This window comes from Pseudorasbora parva, chromosome 21 (genome assembly GCF_024679245.1).
Source record: "Pseudorasbora parva isolate DD20220531a chromosome 21, ASM2467924v1, whole genome shotgun sequence".
NCBI classification, from domain to species: Eukaryota; Metazoa; Chordata; class Actinopteri; order Cypriniformes; family Gobionidae; genus Pseudorasbora; species Pseudorasbora parva.
Window position 1 is genome coordinate 37,885,970 of NC_090192.1, and position 17,819 is coordinate 37,903,788.

The following is a 17,819-nucleotide window of genomic DNA, read 5'->3' on the forward strand; positions in this document are numbered from 1 at the left end:
CTGCTGCTGTTTTGAACATTTTATGAGCTCTTCATGAGTTCTCAGCGGGTAAAAATAATGCCACATGTACACGCATAAAATGATCGCGTGTCATCCGCACACAGCATTGTTTTGAATGTTCGGTAAGCAGCTCCTACGTCATATAAGCCGACCAATCAGGTTGTGAGCGTCTCCCTGTGCCTTTGGTTCGGTAACTTGAGGTTCGCTGTTAAAAATGCCCGTGTGAACGCTAAGCGGATCAGGACTATTATGTTTGTTTTTGTTTTTTGGTCCGGACCAAACGAACCAAACGAACCGAACTACAAGTGTGAACGCACCCTTAATAGATCATGGGTGTGATTTGGGCATAATGTACAATAAACCAATCAGAGTCTCATCTCCCATTCCCTTTAAAAGCCAGTTGCTCTCGCACCATCGCGTATTCGCTATTAGAAAGGAATTTTTTAACATGTAGGAATTTGTGAGTGGAAAGACTGAACACTTCTCCAGGGAGGAATCCTTTAATTTTTAATATTTAAAGATGTTTGGTTGCTTCTGCACGTCCCTTTGTGTGTAATAATCAGAGTGTACGCGTGTTGTGCACTGCCTATAGACGTATATTACTAACATGCCCTTTAAATAACAAAAAATTCTGCGCTATTGACTTAAGACCAGGTTTCTGTTGGTCAATGGCGCTGTTGTTTTAAGTTCATCAAAATAGCAACACTCCAACAATGCTCCTGAACACGCCTCATTTTCAGACCAGCACACCCATGGGTGAAGAGATGAGTGCGAGTGCATTTGCCATTTAAACAATGTGACGCTGGACATGAAAATGATAACAGCTTTGGGCTGAAACTAGCAAAAAACACATTGCTTAACATTTCACCGGGTTATAATGTGCCTAAATGTTATCCATAATTTGGTTAGATCATTTTCTGATTTTTAGAACTAAACATATACAGCAGGGCTATTCAAATCTTACCCTGGAGGGCCAATGCAGTGCAGAGTTTAGCTCCAACCTTAATCAAGCACACCTGAACATGCTAATCAATGTCTCCAGGATCATTAGAAAATCACAGGTGGGTGTGTTTGATCAGGGTTGGAGCTAAACTCTGCAGTGCATTGGCCCTCCAGGGTAAGATTTGAATAGCCCTGATATACAGTGTATATAATATATATATATAATATATTATATGAACATATAATCTTTTACAGTGAATGTAAATGTGCTGCATTGTGATTGGCTAACCTCTGTGTATTGCCATAGTTGATGATGTTAATCGGGCAGAGCAAGTTCCTGAATTCTAAACATGCATCGATATGTAAATGTGGGTTAATTTGCACATGATTGCGATGCCATAACCGTACAAATTCCCATTTGAAGTCTGGGAATGGCTTTACATGGTTAATGTTACAATAATACACATCATTATTGCAATATCCTACTTTGTCTTTGTTTTATGAATTAAACAGCTTGTACACATACTTAATAACTAGGGAAAAAACTGAAATAACCCATTAATATGAATGTATTATGCAATCATATAAGACATTTCTCATTATAGAACGTTTTTGGGATAAGGGTTCTTTAAACGTGTCTATGTGGAGGGCCTATTTGTTGGACATTGTCGTATTAGAATGTACCACAGCTAATATAAATTTTGGGTGGATCTTGTTAAGATTTTATCAAAAAGTTAAAATCTTGAGATGTAAGTGTGTATATGTAGGTATGTATATTTTGCTTATTTGCTTTCCTTCTTTTTATTTGTGTCACATTGTATACTAATCTTTATAAATGTATCCAATATTTTCAAGTCTTATTTTTTTGTCTTGTGATCGTGGGCGGATTTTGGGCTCTGCTGTAAATAGTTAAAATTTTAAGTGTCTAATAAATAAAGAATAAAAAAACAAAACAAAAAAGGGTTCTTTAAAACACTAAGATTCTATATAGAACCCCATCTTTATTCTAGAGTATTCTCTCTCTTTTTTTTATTTTTTATTTTTACTTTTCTGCAGGTCTGTGGGACCCAACAGGCTGAACAGTCCAGCTCACACACACACTGGCACTCAAACACACTCGATGTACAGAACGTCTCCTCAACGCCAGACTACAGCTTTACCACAAAGTGCCAGCATATATAAGGTGTGTGTGTGTGTGTGTGTGTCCCCTGCTCTCCTCCCTCATCACTCATCAGTATATAGCGTGAATACACACATATGCATATATTACACATCACCTCAAACACATAGATCGAGAGACAGGCATATGCATATTTGTGCATAAACAACACGCATGCATAATGTATCACTTTATTATAATTGTTACATTATGACAATTGCCACTTATCTCACACTCCAGAGGTTTGTTTAATAAAAAAACACAACAAAGATAAACTGAGCATTCAGCGTTTGAAACCTGCTCTTTAGCTGTCAGACCACACAAGCTCTATACAGCGATTCACAAACTGCTGTAAAGTCAGTCGAGACGCCTGTCAGCCAGATGGATTGTGGGTGCATCTGTGATCTGATCTCAGGCCTGTTGTTGAGAAAAGCTCCTCAGATCTGGGATTAGAGGATGTGAAAAGAACCACGGCTGACCCCTGTGGGGCAGCGGGCGGCCTACGCTGGCAGAGGGAGATTGTTCAAAGGTTTGGGTTTGAATTTTCACTGCCATTTAAAAGTTTTTGATCGATAAGGTTTTCTCACCTATGATGCATTTATTTGATTATTAAAATCAATTTGATTATTGAAATATTATTCAGGGATAAAATAACTGTTTTCTATTTGAATATATAGTAAAGTGTAATTTATTCCTGTGATCAAAGCTGAATTTTCATCATCATTACTCCAGTCTTCAGTGTCACATGATCCTTCACAAATCATTCTTATGTGATGATTTGCTGCTCAAGAAACATTTATGATTATTATCAATGTAGGAAATCATTTTTTTCAGGATTCTTTTATAATTAGTAAGTTCAAAAGAACAGAGTTAATTTGAAATTATTATTTTTTTAACATTATAAATGTCTTTACTGATCAAGGTAATGCATCTCTATGGAATAAACGTATAATTTAATATAAATAAAAATTAATTCCACTGGACCCAAACTTTAGAACGGTAATGTAGTTTAGCCAAACATCACTTTCTTTCTTCTGTGGAACATAAAGAGGCATATTGTTCACATACTCTTTAATATGTAAACAATGACAAAACCCCACCATATTATCATATAGAATATAATATTGTAAATACAATATTCTGGATCTTTAAGGAGCAGACTGAAATTTCAGTAGTAGATTAATAATAATCTCACTTGTAGTTCTCAAACCTTGTTTCTGTTTCTGCTATCTGGCATGCTTTGCTGTTTTATGAACAAAGAAAATAAAGGATTAACCCTTGTGGATCCTTATGGACATTTATGGCTTTTTCAGTTTTTTACATTTTGGCACAGGCATGTATTTTTATTGCAATTTTACAATTTCACCCTCATTTCCTTTAAAAATAAAATGTTGCTCTGGGTACACAAAATAGTTCCACTCAGCATTGTTTAGACACAAATGCTCCCATTGAAAAATTGGCACATTTTAATCCCAGTGCCATTTACCTATAAAAGGTTGCAAGCTTTGTTAATAAGCTTTCATTCTGTTGGCAAAGCTTCATCATTTAATTTTTTACTATTTTTTACTAGAGGGTGCCATTTTTTCAGATTTGGCCTATAAAGCAAATACTCACTTTATTTTTAGTTTTCTGCTTCTTCATATTATAAAGACAATTGGATAAATGATGCAGCTATAACTGCCTGGGTGTGGAATAATATCAGTGTATGGATGTCAGGAAATCACAAATCCAGCCGGTGTGTGTCCCAGTGAAGTTTTGCTGGCATCTAATAGGGAAATGCGCTGCGCCCAAAAATCTGACTGAGAGCTTATTTTTTGAGATATCATCCTCAAGTTTGTAACACAACTTTTTTTAGATTTATGCAGTTTTAGAGTGTATCATGTTTCATAAAATATATATTTTATATAAAATATTATTTATAAATAATTTTCATAAGCTTAATTCCATTTGCTTTTTAAAATTCTTTAACTTTAACCAACCCGATCACATGTAAATGCGTATAAATAGTACGAGTGTGCCATGTCGTGGAATGCATACGCCAAAACTCATTTTGGCGTGCATATGATACGCTGTTTTTCACGGGCATATGATACACACTTTATGGCGTATATATGACACGCTCTCTTGGGTAGGTTTAGGGTGGTAGGGTGGTAGGGTGGGGGGTTTGTGCGTATAATACGGCATAAAGTGCGTATCAAATGCACGTGAAAAACAGCGTGGCATAGACACGCCAAAATGAGTTTTGGCGTATACATTCATCGATATTGCACACTCGTACTATTTATACGCATTTTTGTGAGATCCGGCTGCTTTAACAATAATCTGCCAAGGGTCTTCTTTAAAATGAGACCAAACTTAAGTTTAGACAAACTTAAGACATACAAGAGTTACGGATATGTTTGTCCTTCCTATATTTTTGGTCACGTGTAACTTTTCCCATTGATGCACAAGGGTTAAACAAAAGTAAATGAGTAAATTCATTTTTTTGGTGTACTGTTCTTTTAAGAGCGACTGCAGTATCTGGTCCTCATAATGTGTGATGGTAACTGGATAGAGGATGTAGGTCTGTTTGATGTTAGGCAAGGTGAGGTTATACAGACACACACACAGTTTCTGTCTCTCATCTCCTTTTGTTCTCGTCACATCTGGCTGCAGGTCAAGAGCTCAGAGCTCTTCAGATGTGTGTGCGTGTGCTCATATGAGACTCATTTGTATCATTTAAAAGGATAGTTGTGCCAAAAATGAGTCATCAATTACTCACCCTCATGTCTTTCCAAACCCTCCTTTCTTGTCCTGTGGAACAGAAAAGGAGACGTTAGGCAGAATGTTCATAGTGTTAACCAAACATTATTAGATGCTTGTGTGACATGAATCCATCTCTCTCTCCAGCCTCAGCCTCCTCTCCAAACGCTGGGGTCTGTGGTCCCGTCTCACGGTCTCCGCCGCCTGCCCCAGTGCCCTCCAGTCCACCTCTCTCATCCGCTACCGCTGACGCCAACACACACACACACACACTCGTCTCCACCCAGAGCCCCCCCACCAGCACTCACAGCGGGAGCGGCTGTCCGTGGCCTGGCCTGCCAGAACGTCTGCAAGATCGCCATGGTGAGTGTGTGTGTGTGTGTATTTGTGTGCCCTTGTTTATATTACAAATGTCCTCATAAGGATGGTAAAACCTGAGATCACCTATATTGACCAGCCAGCGGTCCCCACTTTTCAAAAGGCTTATAAATAATACGGAAATGTGTGTGTGTGTGTGTGTGTGTGTGTGTGTGTGTGTGTGTGTGTGTGTTTGTGTGTGTGTGTGTGTGTGTGTAAATATGCCAGTGATAATTAGAACGCTGCAGAAATTGCATATATAAAACTAGATTTTATTTTATGTTCTATGGTGTTTTATTATGGTTGCTAGAATGTTGCTTGGTGGTTGTTAGGGTGTTCTGTGTGGTTCTGGGTGATCGCTTCGCCATCGATAGGGTGGACGATGGTTGCTTAATAGGGTGTTGCTAGGTGGTTACCAAGATGTTTTAGGTGGTTGCTAGGACATTTTTGGATGGTTCTGTTTATTTGCTCAGGGTATTGTTGGGTGGTTTTAATGGCGTTCTACATGGTTGCAAGCTACAATGTTGTAAGAGGGTTGCTAAGATGTTCTGGGTGGTTGCTATGGTGTTCTGTTTGGTTGCTAGGGTGTTGTTAGGACATTCTATGTGGTTCTGGTTGTTTGTTGAGGTATTGTCAGGTGGTTTCAGTGGTGTTCTATTTGGTTACTAGGGTATTCTGGGTGGTTCTGTGTGTGGTTGCTAGGGTATTGTCAGGTGGTTTCAGTGGTGTTCTATATGGTTGCTAGGGTGTTGCTAAGATTTTCTGTATGGTTGCTAGGGTATTGTCAGGAGGTTTCTACGGTGTCTGTGTGGTTTCTAGGGTATTCTGGGTGGTTCTGTGTGTGGTTGCTAGGGTATTTTTAGGTGGTTGCAATGGTGTTCTGGATCGTTGTTGGTGCATTATGTTGTTGCTAGAGAGTTATATGTGAATCTGAGTGATCGCTGTATGGTTGTTAGGTGTTTTCTTAAGTGAAAAGCAGACTTGGGTCCCTCCTTCAATGTGTGTCTATGGAACTTTTTTTCTTCCACCTGTTTTATTGTCCAGCAGGTAAAAATGTTGTGATATCGAGAAAAATAACACACCAGTTTGATTGATGCTTATAGTTTGAGGCTTGTTCGAATCAATGAGCAATTGCACTCGTGATAAAAACATTGAACACACTTCTGTAGGTGTCAGCAGTACATTATACTTTTATTATTTAATTTATTTTCATGGCAATGGTGAGTTAGAGCTCATTTTAGTGCACAATGTGATTTTTTTTTTACAATAGATTTACAGTTTAATGTTGGAGCTCCAGTGGTGTGAACAGGCCTCTTTCATTAGACCACTGTGTTGTATTAAATCTCAAGTGTGTTCAGAGGTTCATGCAATCCAAAGAAAACGCAGGATGAAGCCTCTGGCCAGCCAATGAAGACCGAGGGAGTCGATATAAACAGAATAAACGGAATAAAAAGGAAAACTCAAGGTTTTCAAATGGGTTAAAAATAGTCTGCCTCAGACAGATTGACAAACTCAGTTTAAAAATGTATCAGTGTGGGCAGTCATTGATCGGCTTATGTTCAACAGGGAAATCAATTATATTTTACTTTTAAACCTACTTTTGACTTGCCTGGCACGATAATATCTTTAAATTTGTTTCATTTAGTGTTTTTTCTCAGTGTGCATTGATATATGTGAATAAATTGATAAAATAATATGCTAATTAATTTGATTAATATATTTACAGTCCTAATATAAACATGTTTAAAGGTGCAGTATGTAATATTGACAGCTAGCTGTTGAAATCGGTACTGCAGTTCAAATTCACAATATTGGAAAGAGTTGTTTGCCCGGCCCCCTCCTCCTCAGACTCCACGCTCATGCGGTTTGCCCGGTTGAGGACACGCAACAGGAACGAACGCAATTCAGCCTTCGCCGCAAGTTTGCTTGACCGGCGATCTGACCAATCACATTGTCGAATCTGCTGTTTTGTCCGACAAAGCTGTCAGGAGAGTAAGTAGATTAACGCCGATGGACTTGAGTTTGAAAAACGGTTAATTAATTACGCTAAAAAATAAATAACATAATTTTAACCACACTTATTTTTGCACCACGGAACGTTTTTCAATGAATGAGTTTCGACGGACCGATTATACTGGAACACCAACTAGCGCTCCGGAGTCACGACAACAACAAACCATAGTGAACATGAGCGAAGAAGCGGATGAGACCGCTTTGCTTGGCCCCGTGGATGGGACATTTTGTTTTAAAAAACGAAAGGATGGAAGCGTCGACAAGAGCATGGTTGTGTGCAAGCTATACAACAAGAAATTTGCGTATCACCGCAGCACATCGAGCCTCAAATATCACAGATACCCTTTTGCTACACTTAATGGCAAACATTGCACTGGTCTGCTGGACTGAAATAAATAAACAATATTTTGTTGATTAAGCTTATGTATTCAGTCATTATTCAATGGTATACTAAAAATCCATGTGAAAAATTACTTCTCATTGTTCTCAGGTCAAATATTTATATGCAATTAAAATGCGATTCATTTCGATTAATTAATTACAAAGCCTCTAATTAATTAGATTAATTTTTTTCATCGAGTCCCGGCCCTAATATATATACAGTATATATATATATATATATATATATATATATATATATATATACACACACACACATATATATACACCCACACACATATATAAACACACACATATATGATCTCATGAAATGGTGTAAATATAACATGCCAACTCGTATGCTATTTTGGCGTGCTATATATCAAGACTCATAATCGCTTTTTAGTGTTTATCAACGCCGTTTGATTCTATCCCCCTACACTGCCCCTACCCCTAAACCTACACACACACACACACACACACACACACACACACACACACACACACACACACTGCCCCTACCCCTAAACCTACACACACACACACACACACTGCCCCTACCCCTACCCCTAAACCTACCCATCACACACACACACACACACACACACACACACACACACACATACACACTGTCCCTACCCCTAAACCTACCCATCACACACACACACACACACACACACACACACACACACACACACACACACACACTGCCCCTACCCCTAAACCTACCCATCACACACACACACACACACACACACACACACACACACACACACACACACACACACACACTGTCCCTACCCCTAAACCTACCCATCACACACACACACACACACACACATACACGTCTATATTACCAAGAGGGGACTATCACTCTACACTATCCAAGAGGTGACCTGTGTTTCTAGTCATTTTGAAGAAACAAAAATCACATACAAAATTTTCTTTTAAGGTCCTTATTCATAATATAACTTCAAATAAGCATTTTTTTATTTTTTTAAAAATATGCCAAGAGGGGACCTGAACGATGTCTACCTATCCAACAGGGGACCTCCATAGACTCTAATGGAGCTGTGTGTGTTTGTGTGTGACCGATGTCTACCTATCCAACAGGGGACCTCCATTAGTCTGCAGTGGAGCTGTGTGTGTGTGTGTGAATGTGAAGTGAGCTGGCAGTCAAGTCTGTCTTCATTTTATATGCATTTGGCATATATATATATATATATATATATATATATATATATATATATGCCATCATCTCCACCATTACATGTCTTTACAAATAAATAACATAAATGCAGTTAAGCTTCGTACAGACTATATAATGTGTCAAGTAATAATATGTCTTTTTATAATAACTGTGTTCTTTTGAATGTACTGAGAAGTATTTATTTGTAACCTAAAATATACTTTAATACTTTAATTTATTTTTAAATATATTTATTACACAGTCGCAATAAAGTTACAAGATGTAACATCAAGTAACACACTACACTTAGTTAGTCCACAAGTCTTCTTGTGCTTTAGTATGTTAGTCAACACATTAAAATAAGTTAACTTGTTTACACAGGCATCTGGTATCACAATAGGCACACACACACACACACACAAACACAATATACCTTAGACATAATACCTAATACATTACAGAAAAGTCATTTCTTTAAGAAATTCATTCTCTGTTGTGTCTTCATAATTACAGTATATGATCAGTCCACATCTCTCATTTAAGATTATTGTCAGGTACACCAATGTATTTACATTATTGAATATTACAGGTCATTATTGAATAGTGATTACGTTACACACACACTGACTCAGGTCCCCTGTTAGATAGTAAATCACGACGCCTGTGTGTTTGCTGTGACATTTCTTATCATCACAAACACACTGCAAAGATTTAGAGTTTTTACAGCAATACCTGAGCTTAAAGGGTTAAATCAAGCAGAAATAGCTCTCTAATGTATTAATTGCAGGTCATTATTGAATAGTGATTATGTTACACACACACACTGACTCAGGTCCCCTGTTAGATAGTAAATCACGACACCTGTGTGTTTGCTGTGACATTTCTTATCATCACAAACACACTGTAAAGATTTAGAGTTTTTACAGCAATAACTGAGTTTAAAGGGTTAAATCAAGCAGAAATAGCTCTCTAATGTATTAATTGCCGGTCATTATTGAATAGTGATTATGTTACACACACACACTGACTCAGGTCCCCTGTTAGATAGTAAATCACGACGCCTGTGTGTTTGCTGTGACATTTCTTATCATCACAAACACACTGCAAAGATTTAGAGTTTTTACAGCAATACCTGAGTTTAAAGGGTTAAATCAAGCAGAAATAGCTCTCTAATGTATTAATTGCCGGTCATTATTGAATAGTGAATATGTTACACACACACTGACTCAGGTCCCCTGTTAGATAGTAAATCACGACGCCTGTGTGTTTGCTGTGACATTTCTTATAATCACAAACACACTGTAAAGATTTAGAGTTTTTACAGCAATACCTGAGCTTAAAGGGTTAAATCAAGCAGAAATAGCTCTCTAATGTATTAATTGCAGGTCATTATTGAATAGTGATTATGTTACACACACACACTGACTCAGGTCCCCTGTTAGATAGTAAATCACGACACCTGTGTGTTTGCTGTGACATTTCTTATCATCACAAACACACTGTAAAGATTTAGAGTTTTTACAGCAATAACTGAGTTTAAAGGGTTAAATCAAGCAGAAATAGCTCTCTAATGTATTAATTGCAGGTCATTATTGAATAGTGATTACGTTACACACACACTGACTCAGGTCCCCTGTTAGATAGTAAATCACGACGCCTGTGTGTTTGCTGTGACATTTCTTATCATCACAAACACACTGTAAAGATTTAGAGTTTTTACAGCAATACCTGAGTTTAAAGGGTTAAATCAAGCAGAAATAGCTCTCTAATGTATTAATTGCAGGTCATTATTGAATAGTGATTATGTTACACACACACACTGACTCAGGTCCCCTGTTAGATAGTAAATCACGACGCCTGTGTGTTTGCTGTGACATTTTTTATAATCACAAACACACTGTAAAGATTTAGAGTTTTTACAACAATACCTGAGTTTAAAGGGTTAAATCAAGCAGAAATAGCTCTCTAATGTATTAATTGCAGGTCATTATTGAAAAGTGATTACGTTGCACACACACTGACTCAGGTCCCCTGTTAGATAGTAAATCACGACGCCTGTGTGTTTGCTGTGACATTTCTTATCATCACAAACACACTGTAAAGATTTAGAGTTTTTACAGCAATACCTGAGTTTAAAGGGTTAAATCAAGCAGAAATAGCTCTCTAATGTATTAATTGCAGGTCATTATTAAATAGTGATTATGTTACACACACACACTGACTCAGGTCCCCTGTTAGATAGTAAATCACGACGCCTGTGTGTTTGCTGTGACATTTCTTATCATCACAAACACTCTGCAAAGATTTAGAGGTTTTACAGCAATACCTGAGTTTAAAGGGTTAAATCAAGCAGAAATAGCTCTCTAATGTATTAATTGCCGGTCATTATTGAATAGTGAATATGTTACACACACACTGACTCAGGTCCCCTGTTAGATAGTAAATCACGACGCCTGTGTGTTTGCTGTGACATTTCTTATCATCACAAACACACTGTAAAGATTTAGAGTTTTTACAGCAATAACTGAGTTTAAAGGGTTAAATCAAGCAGAAATAGCTCTCTAATGTATTAAATGCAGGTCATTATTGAATAGTGATTACGTTACACACACACTGACTCAGGTCCCCTGTTAGATAGTAAATCACGACGCCTGTGTGTTTGCTGTGACATTTCTTATCATCACAAACACACTGTAAAGATTTAGAGTTTTTACAGCAATACCTGAGCTTAAAGGGTTAAATCAAGCAGAAATAGCTCTCTAATGTATTAAATGCAGGTCATTATTGAATAGTGATTACGTTACACACACACTGACTCAGGTCCCCTGTTAGATAGTAAATCACGACGCCTGTGTGTTTCTCTCCTCAACCCCCACAACCCCCCACTCACAATTTACATTTCAATAAAGGAGACTTGAAAAACCAGTTTGTGAACCACAGGCCAATAGAGCTCAAACTACCAATGTGGCAGAACCCTTCTCAAATAAACTAGAGAAGATGCTGGGATTTGCCCTGCCAAATTAAACTAAATTACATTTTTTACAATCGCTAGGCCACATTTCTCAATACTTTCAAAATCATTTTCAAAATCCTTCACACAGTTCTCCAAACCAACTTTCTGCTTCACATCAGTTATTTCACATTCAAAATCCACAAAAACCAACAAAACACTTAATTCATGTCTCAAATCAAGTGCCAATGATCCACAGTTTAGCTTGCACAGACTGAAGTTGTGATCACTCTGTGAAGAGTTGAAAAAGTTGAAAAAGTGTGTTTATTATTGAGAAATGTTTTGTAAAAGAACATTTTATATCACAGCTTAACTGCGGATCAACATTGCTTTAGCAAAAAATGCATTCAATGGCAACATCTTTCAATTTACCTGAAATCTTTTCTCACTTTGACACAAACACAATCAAATCTTTGTTCTACAGGCCAATTCGCACATCCTTACATGCTGTTTTCAAAAGTGTTAAACTTATGGACAAAACAATAACATAATACAAAACTGAATGAGACAGCAATTTACAACATGTATACAGTAATACTGTAATGCAATTTATCCTGCTAAAAAATCAAACACTATCAAAGCAACTTTGATGAAACTGAACACCAACACAAGTGTTAGGCCATTACCATCCATTCAAAAGAGGAAACTTAGGAATAATGTTGTACTGTACTGTAAGCATGCAGTGAATTATAAGCAGCAGAGAGTGTCATTCTAGTTTTGTAAAGACATTTTAATTGTATAATGTTCCTGATGTTAGTGTTGATGTAAACCTGCGCTGACAGTGCTCTGGAAGAATGAGTTGATTTGTAAATGTAAAATTAACTGCTGTGAAGCTGAAAGTTGGTTAGCAAATTTATAAACTCCTCACTCAGTTCTCCTAAATATTGGGAAATGTGTCCTAGCGATTGTAATTTCATTTCATCATGTAATTTCAATTTATTTTTGGCAGTGTATTTGGTCTAGGACACAGGTAACAGTAGTGAGCTTCTTTGTATCACCTGTGAGAGTCTTCATGCATTGAAATGTAAATTACTGGTGGGGGGTTGAGCAGCAAACTCAACACACACACTATTCTCTATTCCAATTTCAAGAGCACATCTAAACCACTAGCCCAAACACACTACAAGTGAAAGCACAAATAAATACAAAAGATATGATACACATGAAATAAACAGTGCTTTTCAGGACGGTCTGTCAGTAGTTGTAATATAACACTGTATTGTCCTCACTGTAAAATAATAATAATAATAATAATAAATATATATATATATATATATATATATATATATATATATATATATATATATATATATATATATATATATATATATATATATTTTATAAGTTAATAATTTTAAAGTTACTTTTTCTCAAAGTGTATGTTCACTTAAATGAACCTACTATGACATAAGCAACTATGTTTACTGGGATACTTCCTATTTTTTAAAAAATAATTTTGTATTAATTTTAGCATTTTAGTTTAGCATTTGTGGACTGTCAGAGATACAGCTTTTGGGGCGTGTGCTTTAGGTGTTCACCCATATAGCACGTGAGTAATGAAGAGCCTTCTGAAGCAAAGTGGCACGTTGGTGTAAGAACAATGTCCAAATTTTAAACTTTATAGACTAAACAAACTATTTTTATTGAAAGAAATTGTGTTTTTTTGTTATTATGAAATGAGTAACCCCTGACGCTAAGTTTTGTTTAGCTCTATCTTCTCTCTTCTGCGTTTGTCAGTGCACATACGTCAAGGATTCATGGGTGAAGAAGGGTTACTCTTTAAAGGACAACTCCGATGAGAAATGACCCTCGGGGTAATTAACAGATGGTGGTTACCGAGTAGATCGTTCTCTGGGATGCGTTTTCATGGAAATCAAGTGTAAAGAGTTTTATCTCTAAAAACAGATTTGAGTGACGAACGCTGTGCTAAGTGATGAACTGTGACTTGGAATCTCATATGGGCCATTGTTTCCGGAAGAAAGCACTGAACGCAGTAGAGAAAAAAAAAGAAAAAAAAGTCCATGTAATTAGATTTCACAAACTTAATTCCTATCGATCAGCTCACTTAGCACAACGTTCGTGGCTCGACTAGTCGAGACTGTTTTCCAAGATGACTGCAGTCTGTAAACGTGTAATGTACTGTCTTTAGAAAGTATCTTCTTATTAAACTGTTTGTACTCTAACAAGTTCTCAATGCTGCGGTTTGCATGTAGGGATCCTCATTATGCTGCCTTGTTAGTGTGAGGTTATTTTGAGCCTTGTTAGTGGTATTAACTAGCGATTTAATTTCACTTATTCCATGCCCCATAGACAAACATTATAAGCTAATCTGTGTTTCGAGATAAAACTCTTTAAATTCGATTTTCATGAAACCGCATCCCAGAGAACGATCTACTCGGTAACCATCTGTTAATTACCCCTAGGGTCATTTCTCACCGGAGTTGTCCTTTAAGCGCAATGTGATTCGTGTGGCACTGAAAACTGAAAGCTAGTATTTTAGTCTATGGATCAGTTACTGTGTGGATCAGTTATGGTTAGATGCACTTTTATGGACCGACAAGGCACTGGCATTTTAAAGCTGGGAAGAGCCAGGACTTTTTTAATATAAATTTAAATAACTCAGATTTTATTCATTTGAACAAAGAATGTCATATACACTTGGGATGACTTGAGGGTGAGTAAATCATGGGCTAATTTTCATTTGTAGGTGAACTAACTGCTGTAAACTGGGCCCACAAACACAGTAGATCCACACAACCCCCCACACAATTTACATTTTAATAATAATAAATACGGAAAGACTTGAAAACCTAGGGCCCTATAATTTCCGCGATCACGGAATCGCGGACGGAATCGCGGAATTGGCATATTAACGCGGAATCTGCATATAAACGCGGAATCTGCATATAAACGCGGAATCTGGTGTTAACGCAGATTTCCACGGAATTTTACATATTTGTAATGAAATTCTGTGTCGTGTGGGTGGAGAACGTATGTCTGAGGAAAGTGCAGACCGGTGGAAGCAAATCTTCGCGACACAACCCCTCCCGTCATTTCAGCTCGCCCTTCAAAACAATGAAAGTATGGCGAAGTTGGTCTCCACGGCTCTGCTTTCGGCAGCGAAAAAGTTAAGAAACTCGACGCTAACGGCGGTTTCACACTGCACGCGCAGGCGGCGCAGAAGCTTTCCGTATGGAGAGCGTGAGCCGCACTCGTGTATTGCACAGACAGACAAATATTGTCCATTCGGTCAGATTTTCCGGTGTTCTGCTCGACCCCTGTCATCTCGTGCTTTGATTTATAATGTGCACATTTGGCAGCAATGCATATCTGCTGCAAATGCAACCGTTTTCCCCTCTGTTAGTCTGTTCCAAACATGCATTTAACATGCTCTATATGGGTAGTTTACATGATAAGTAACCTTAAAGTTAAAATTAAGCATCTAGTTTTAATCATTTAAAGGGGCCTTTGAAGTTAGGGGAAAAAACTTCTGGCAGTGTTGTGTTTTCGTGTATTTTTATTTTTCACAGCTCTGGATATCATTATGGTGATTGTTAAACACACAGAACAATTCACTACATGATTTCATGGTGCAATGGTTTTTTTTAATGTTAATTTTCAAATTTAAATGTTTTACTTAATAGTACTTAAGAGTACTGTAAAATATGATTCTTATGATTTTTTTTTTTTAGTTATTTTAAAAAAAAAATTACTTGAAAGAAAAAGCTAATGGAGCACTTTCATTTTAACTTATATAAACTATTATAATTTATTTTACCGGAAAGTTTAAAGCTAATAACCATTAATATTTGAAGTATTTGAAGTGCAGTGTTATGTCAAATATCATATTTGTCCTAAAAAGTAAATGTGATGTTTGTTACCTCGATAAATTTAAGGTCATTCCTATTTTTTGTTTTATGTTGTATTATATTAACATTAAAAGCAAACTCTTTTTTCACCAAAATTACAGTAAAGGGTAAAAAAACTGAATTACCAAACATTTTAACGAAAAAAAAAGGAATCTGCAAAAATTTAAACGGAAAAAACGGAATTTGGGAAAAAATACAACGGATTTTATAGGGCCCTAAAAACCCAGTTTGTGAACCAAAGGCCAACCTAGAGGAAAGGAAAATCAAACCTGAGATCTCCTTCTCAACTCACATCTTTCTCCTAGACAGAAATGAGATCAAGTGAACATCAAATTGAGACATAAGGCTAAGTCTCCTGCTTCTCACATGTTTATACTGAGACAAAAAATGACATTCTCTCATGTTTATCTCCACTAAAGTTTCATAAGAGATCTCAACAACATCACATACTATGCTCTGATTTGTATCCTTGGCTAGAGAGACTGTATCTCCTCTAAAGTTTCAGAAGGGATCTCAACAGTATCGCATGCTGTGCTCAGACTTTTTTCTTCAGCTAGATACTCTGGAACTCTCACTTTTGTCACCTCTAAAAAGTTTCATAAAAGATCTCAATAACATCACACAGTGTGCTCAGAATATTCTCCTTAGTTAAAGTCTCTGGCACTCTCAAATTTGTCAAACAAATGTTGGTCACTTTTTCAAAACTCTTCACAGAGTGATCACAACTTCAGTCTGTGCAAGCTAAACTGTGGATCATTGGCACTTGATTTGAGACATGAATTAAGTGTTTTGTTGGTTTTTGTGGATTTTGAATGTGAAATAACTGATGTGAAGCAGAAAGTTGGTTTGGAGAACAAGTTTTGAAAATGACCAAAGTATTGAGAAACGTGGCCTAGCGATTGTAAAAACTGTAATTTAGTTTAATTTGGCAGGGCAAATCCCAGCATCTTCTCTAGTTTATTTGAGAAGGGTTCTGCCACATTGGTAGTTTGAGCTCTATTGGCCTGTGGTTCACAAACTGTTTTTTCAAGTCTTCCCTTATTGAAATGTAAATTGTGAGTGGGGGGTTGTGGGGGTTGAGGGGAGAAACACACAGGCGTCGTGATTTACTATCTAACAGGGGACCTGAGTCAGTGTGTGTGTAACGTAATCACTATTCAATAATGACCTGCATTTAATACATTAGAGAGCTATTTCTGCTTGATTTAACCCTTTAAGCTCAGGTATTGCTGTAAAAACTCTAAATCTTTACAGTGTGTTTATGATGATAAGAAATGTCACAGCAAACACACAGGCGTCGTGATTTACTATCTAACAGGGGACCTGAGTAAGTGTGTGTGTAACATATTCACTATTCAATAATGACCGGCAATTAATACATTAGAGAGCTATTTCTGCTTGATTTAACCCTTTAAGCTCAGGTATTGCTGTAAAAACTCTAAATCTTTACAGTGTGTTTGTGATGATAAGAAATGTCACAGCAAACACACAGGCGTCGTGATTTACTATCTAACAGGGGACCTGAGTCAGTGTGTGTGTAACGTAATCACTATTCAATAATGACCTGCAATTAATACATTAGAGAGCTATTTCTGCTTGATTTAACCCTTTAAACTCAGGTATTGCTGTAAAACCTCTAAATCTTTGCAGTGTGTTTATGACAACAAGAAATGTCACAGCAAACACACAGGCGTCGTGATTTACTATCTAACAGGGGACCTGAGTCAGTGTGTGTGTAACGTAATCACTATTCAATAATGACCTGCAATTAATACATTAGAGAGCTATTTCTGCTTGATTTAACCCTTTAAACTCAGGTATTGCTGTAAAAACTCTAAATCTTTACAGTGTGTTTGTGATGATAAGAAATGTCACAGCAAACACACAGGCGTCGTGATTTACTATCGAACAGGGGACCTGAGTGAGTGTGTGTGTAACGTAATCACTATTCAATAATGACATGCAATTAATACATTAGAGAGCTATTTCTGCTTGATTTAACCCTTTAAACTCAGGTATTGCTGTAAAAACTCTAAATCTTTACAGTGTGTTTATGATGATAAGAAATGTCACAGCAAACACACAGGCGTCGTGATTTACTATCTAACAGGGGACCTGAGTAAGTGTGTGTGTAACATATTCACTATTCAATAATGACCG

At 37.0% G+C, this 17,819-nt stretch overlaps 1 protein-coding gene across 2 annotated transcripts in view; it reads left to right on the forward strand.

The window, feature by feature from the left end:
* Positions 1–17,819, forward strand: part of adam12 (ADAM metallopeptidase domain 12) — a 163,975-nt gene that overhangs the window by 133,143 nt on the left and 13,013 nt on the right. For both annotated transcript variants that reach the window (XM_067429688.1, XM_067429689.1), the window contains 2 exons: positions 1,999–2,125; positions 4,991–5,206. In XM_067429688.1, coding sequence (XP_067285789.1) covers positions 1,999–2,125; positions 4,991–5,206 — 343 coding nt within the window. The remainder of the gene's footprint in view (positions 1–1,998; positions 2,126–4,990; positions 5,207–17,819) is intronic.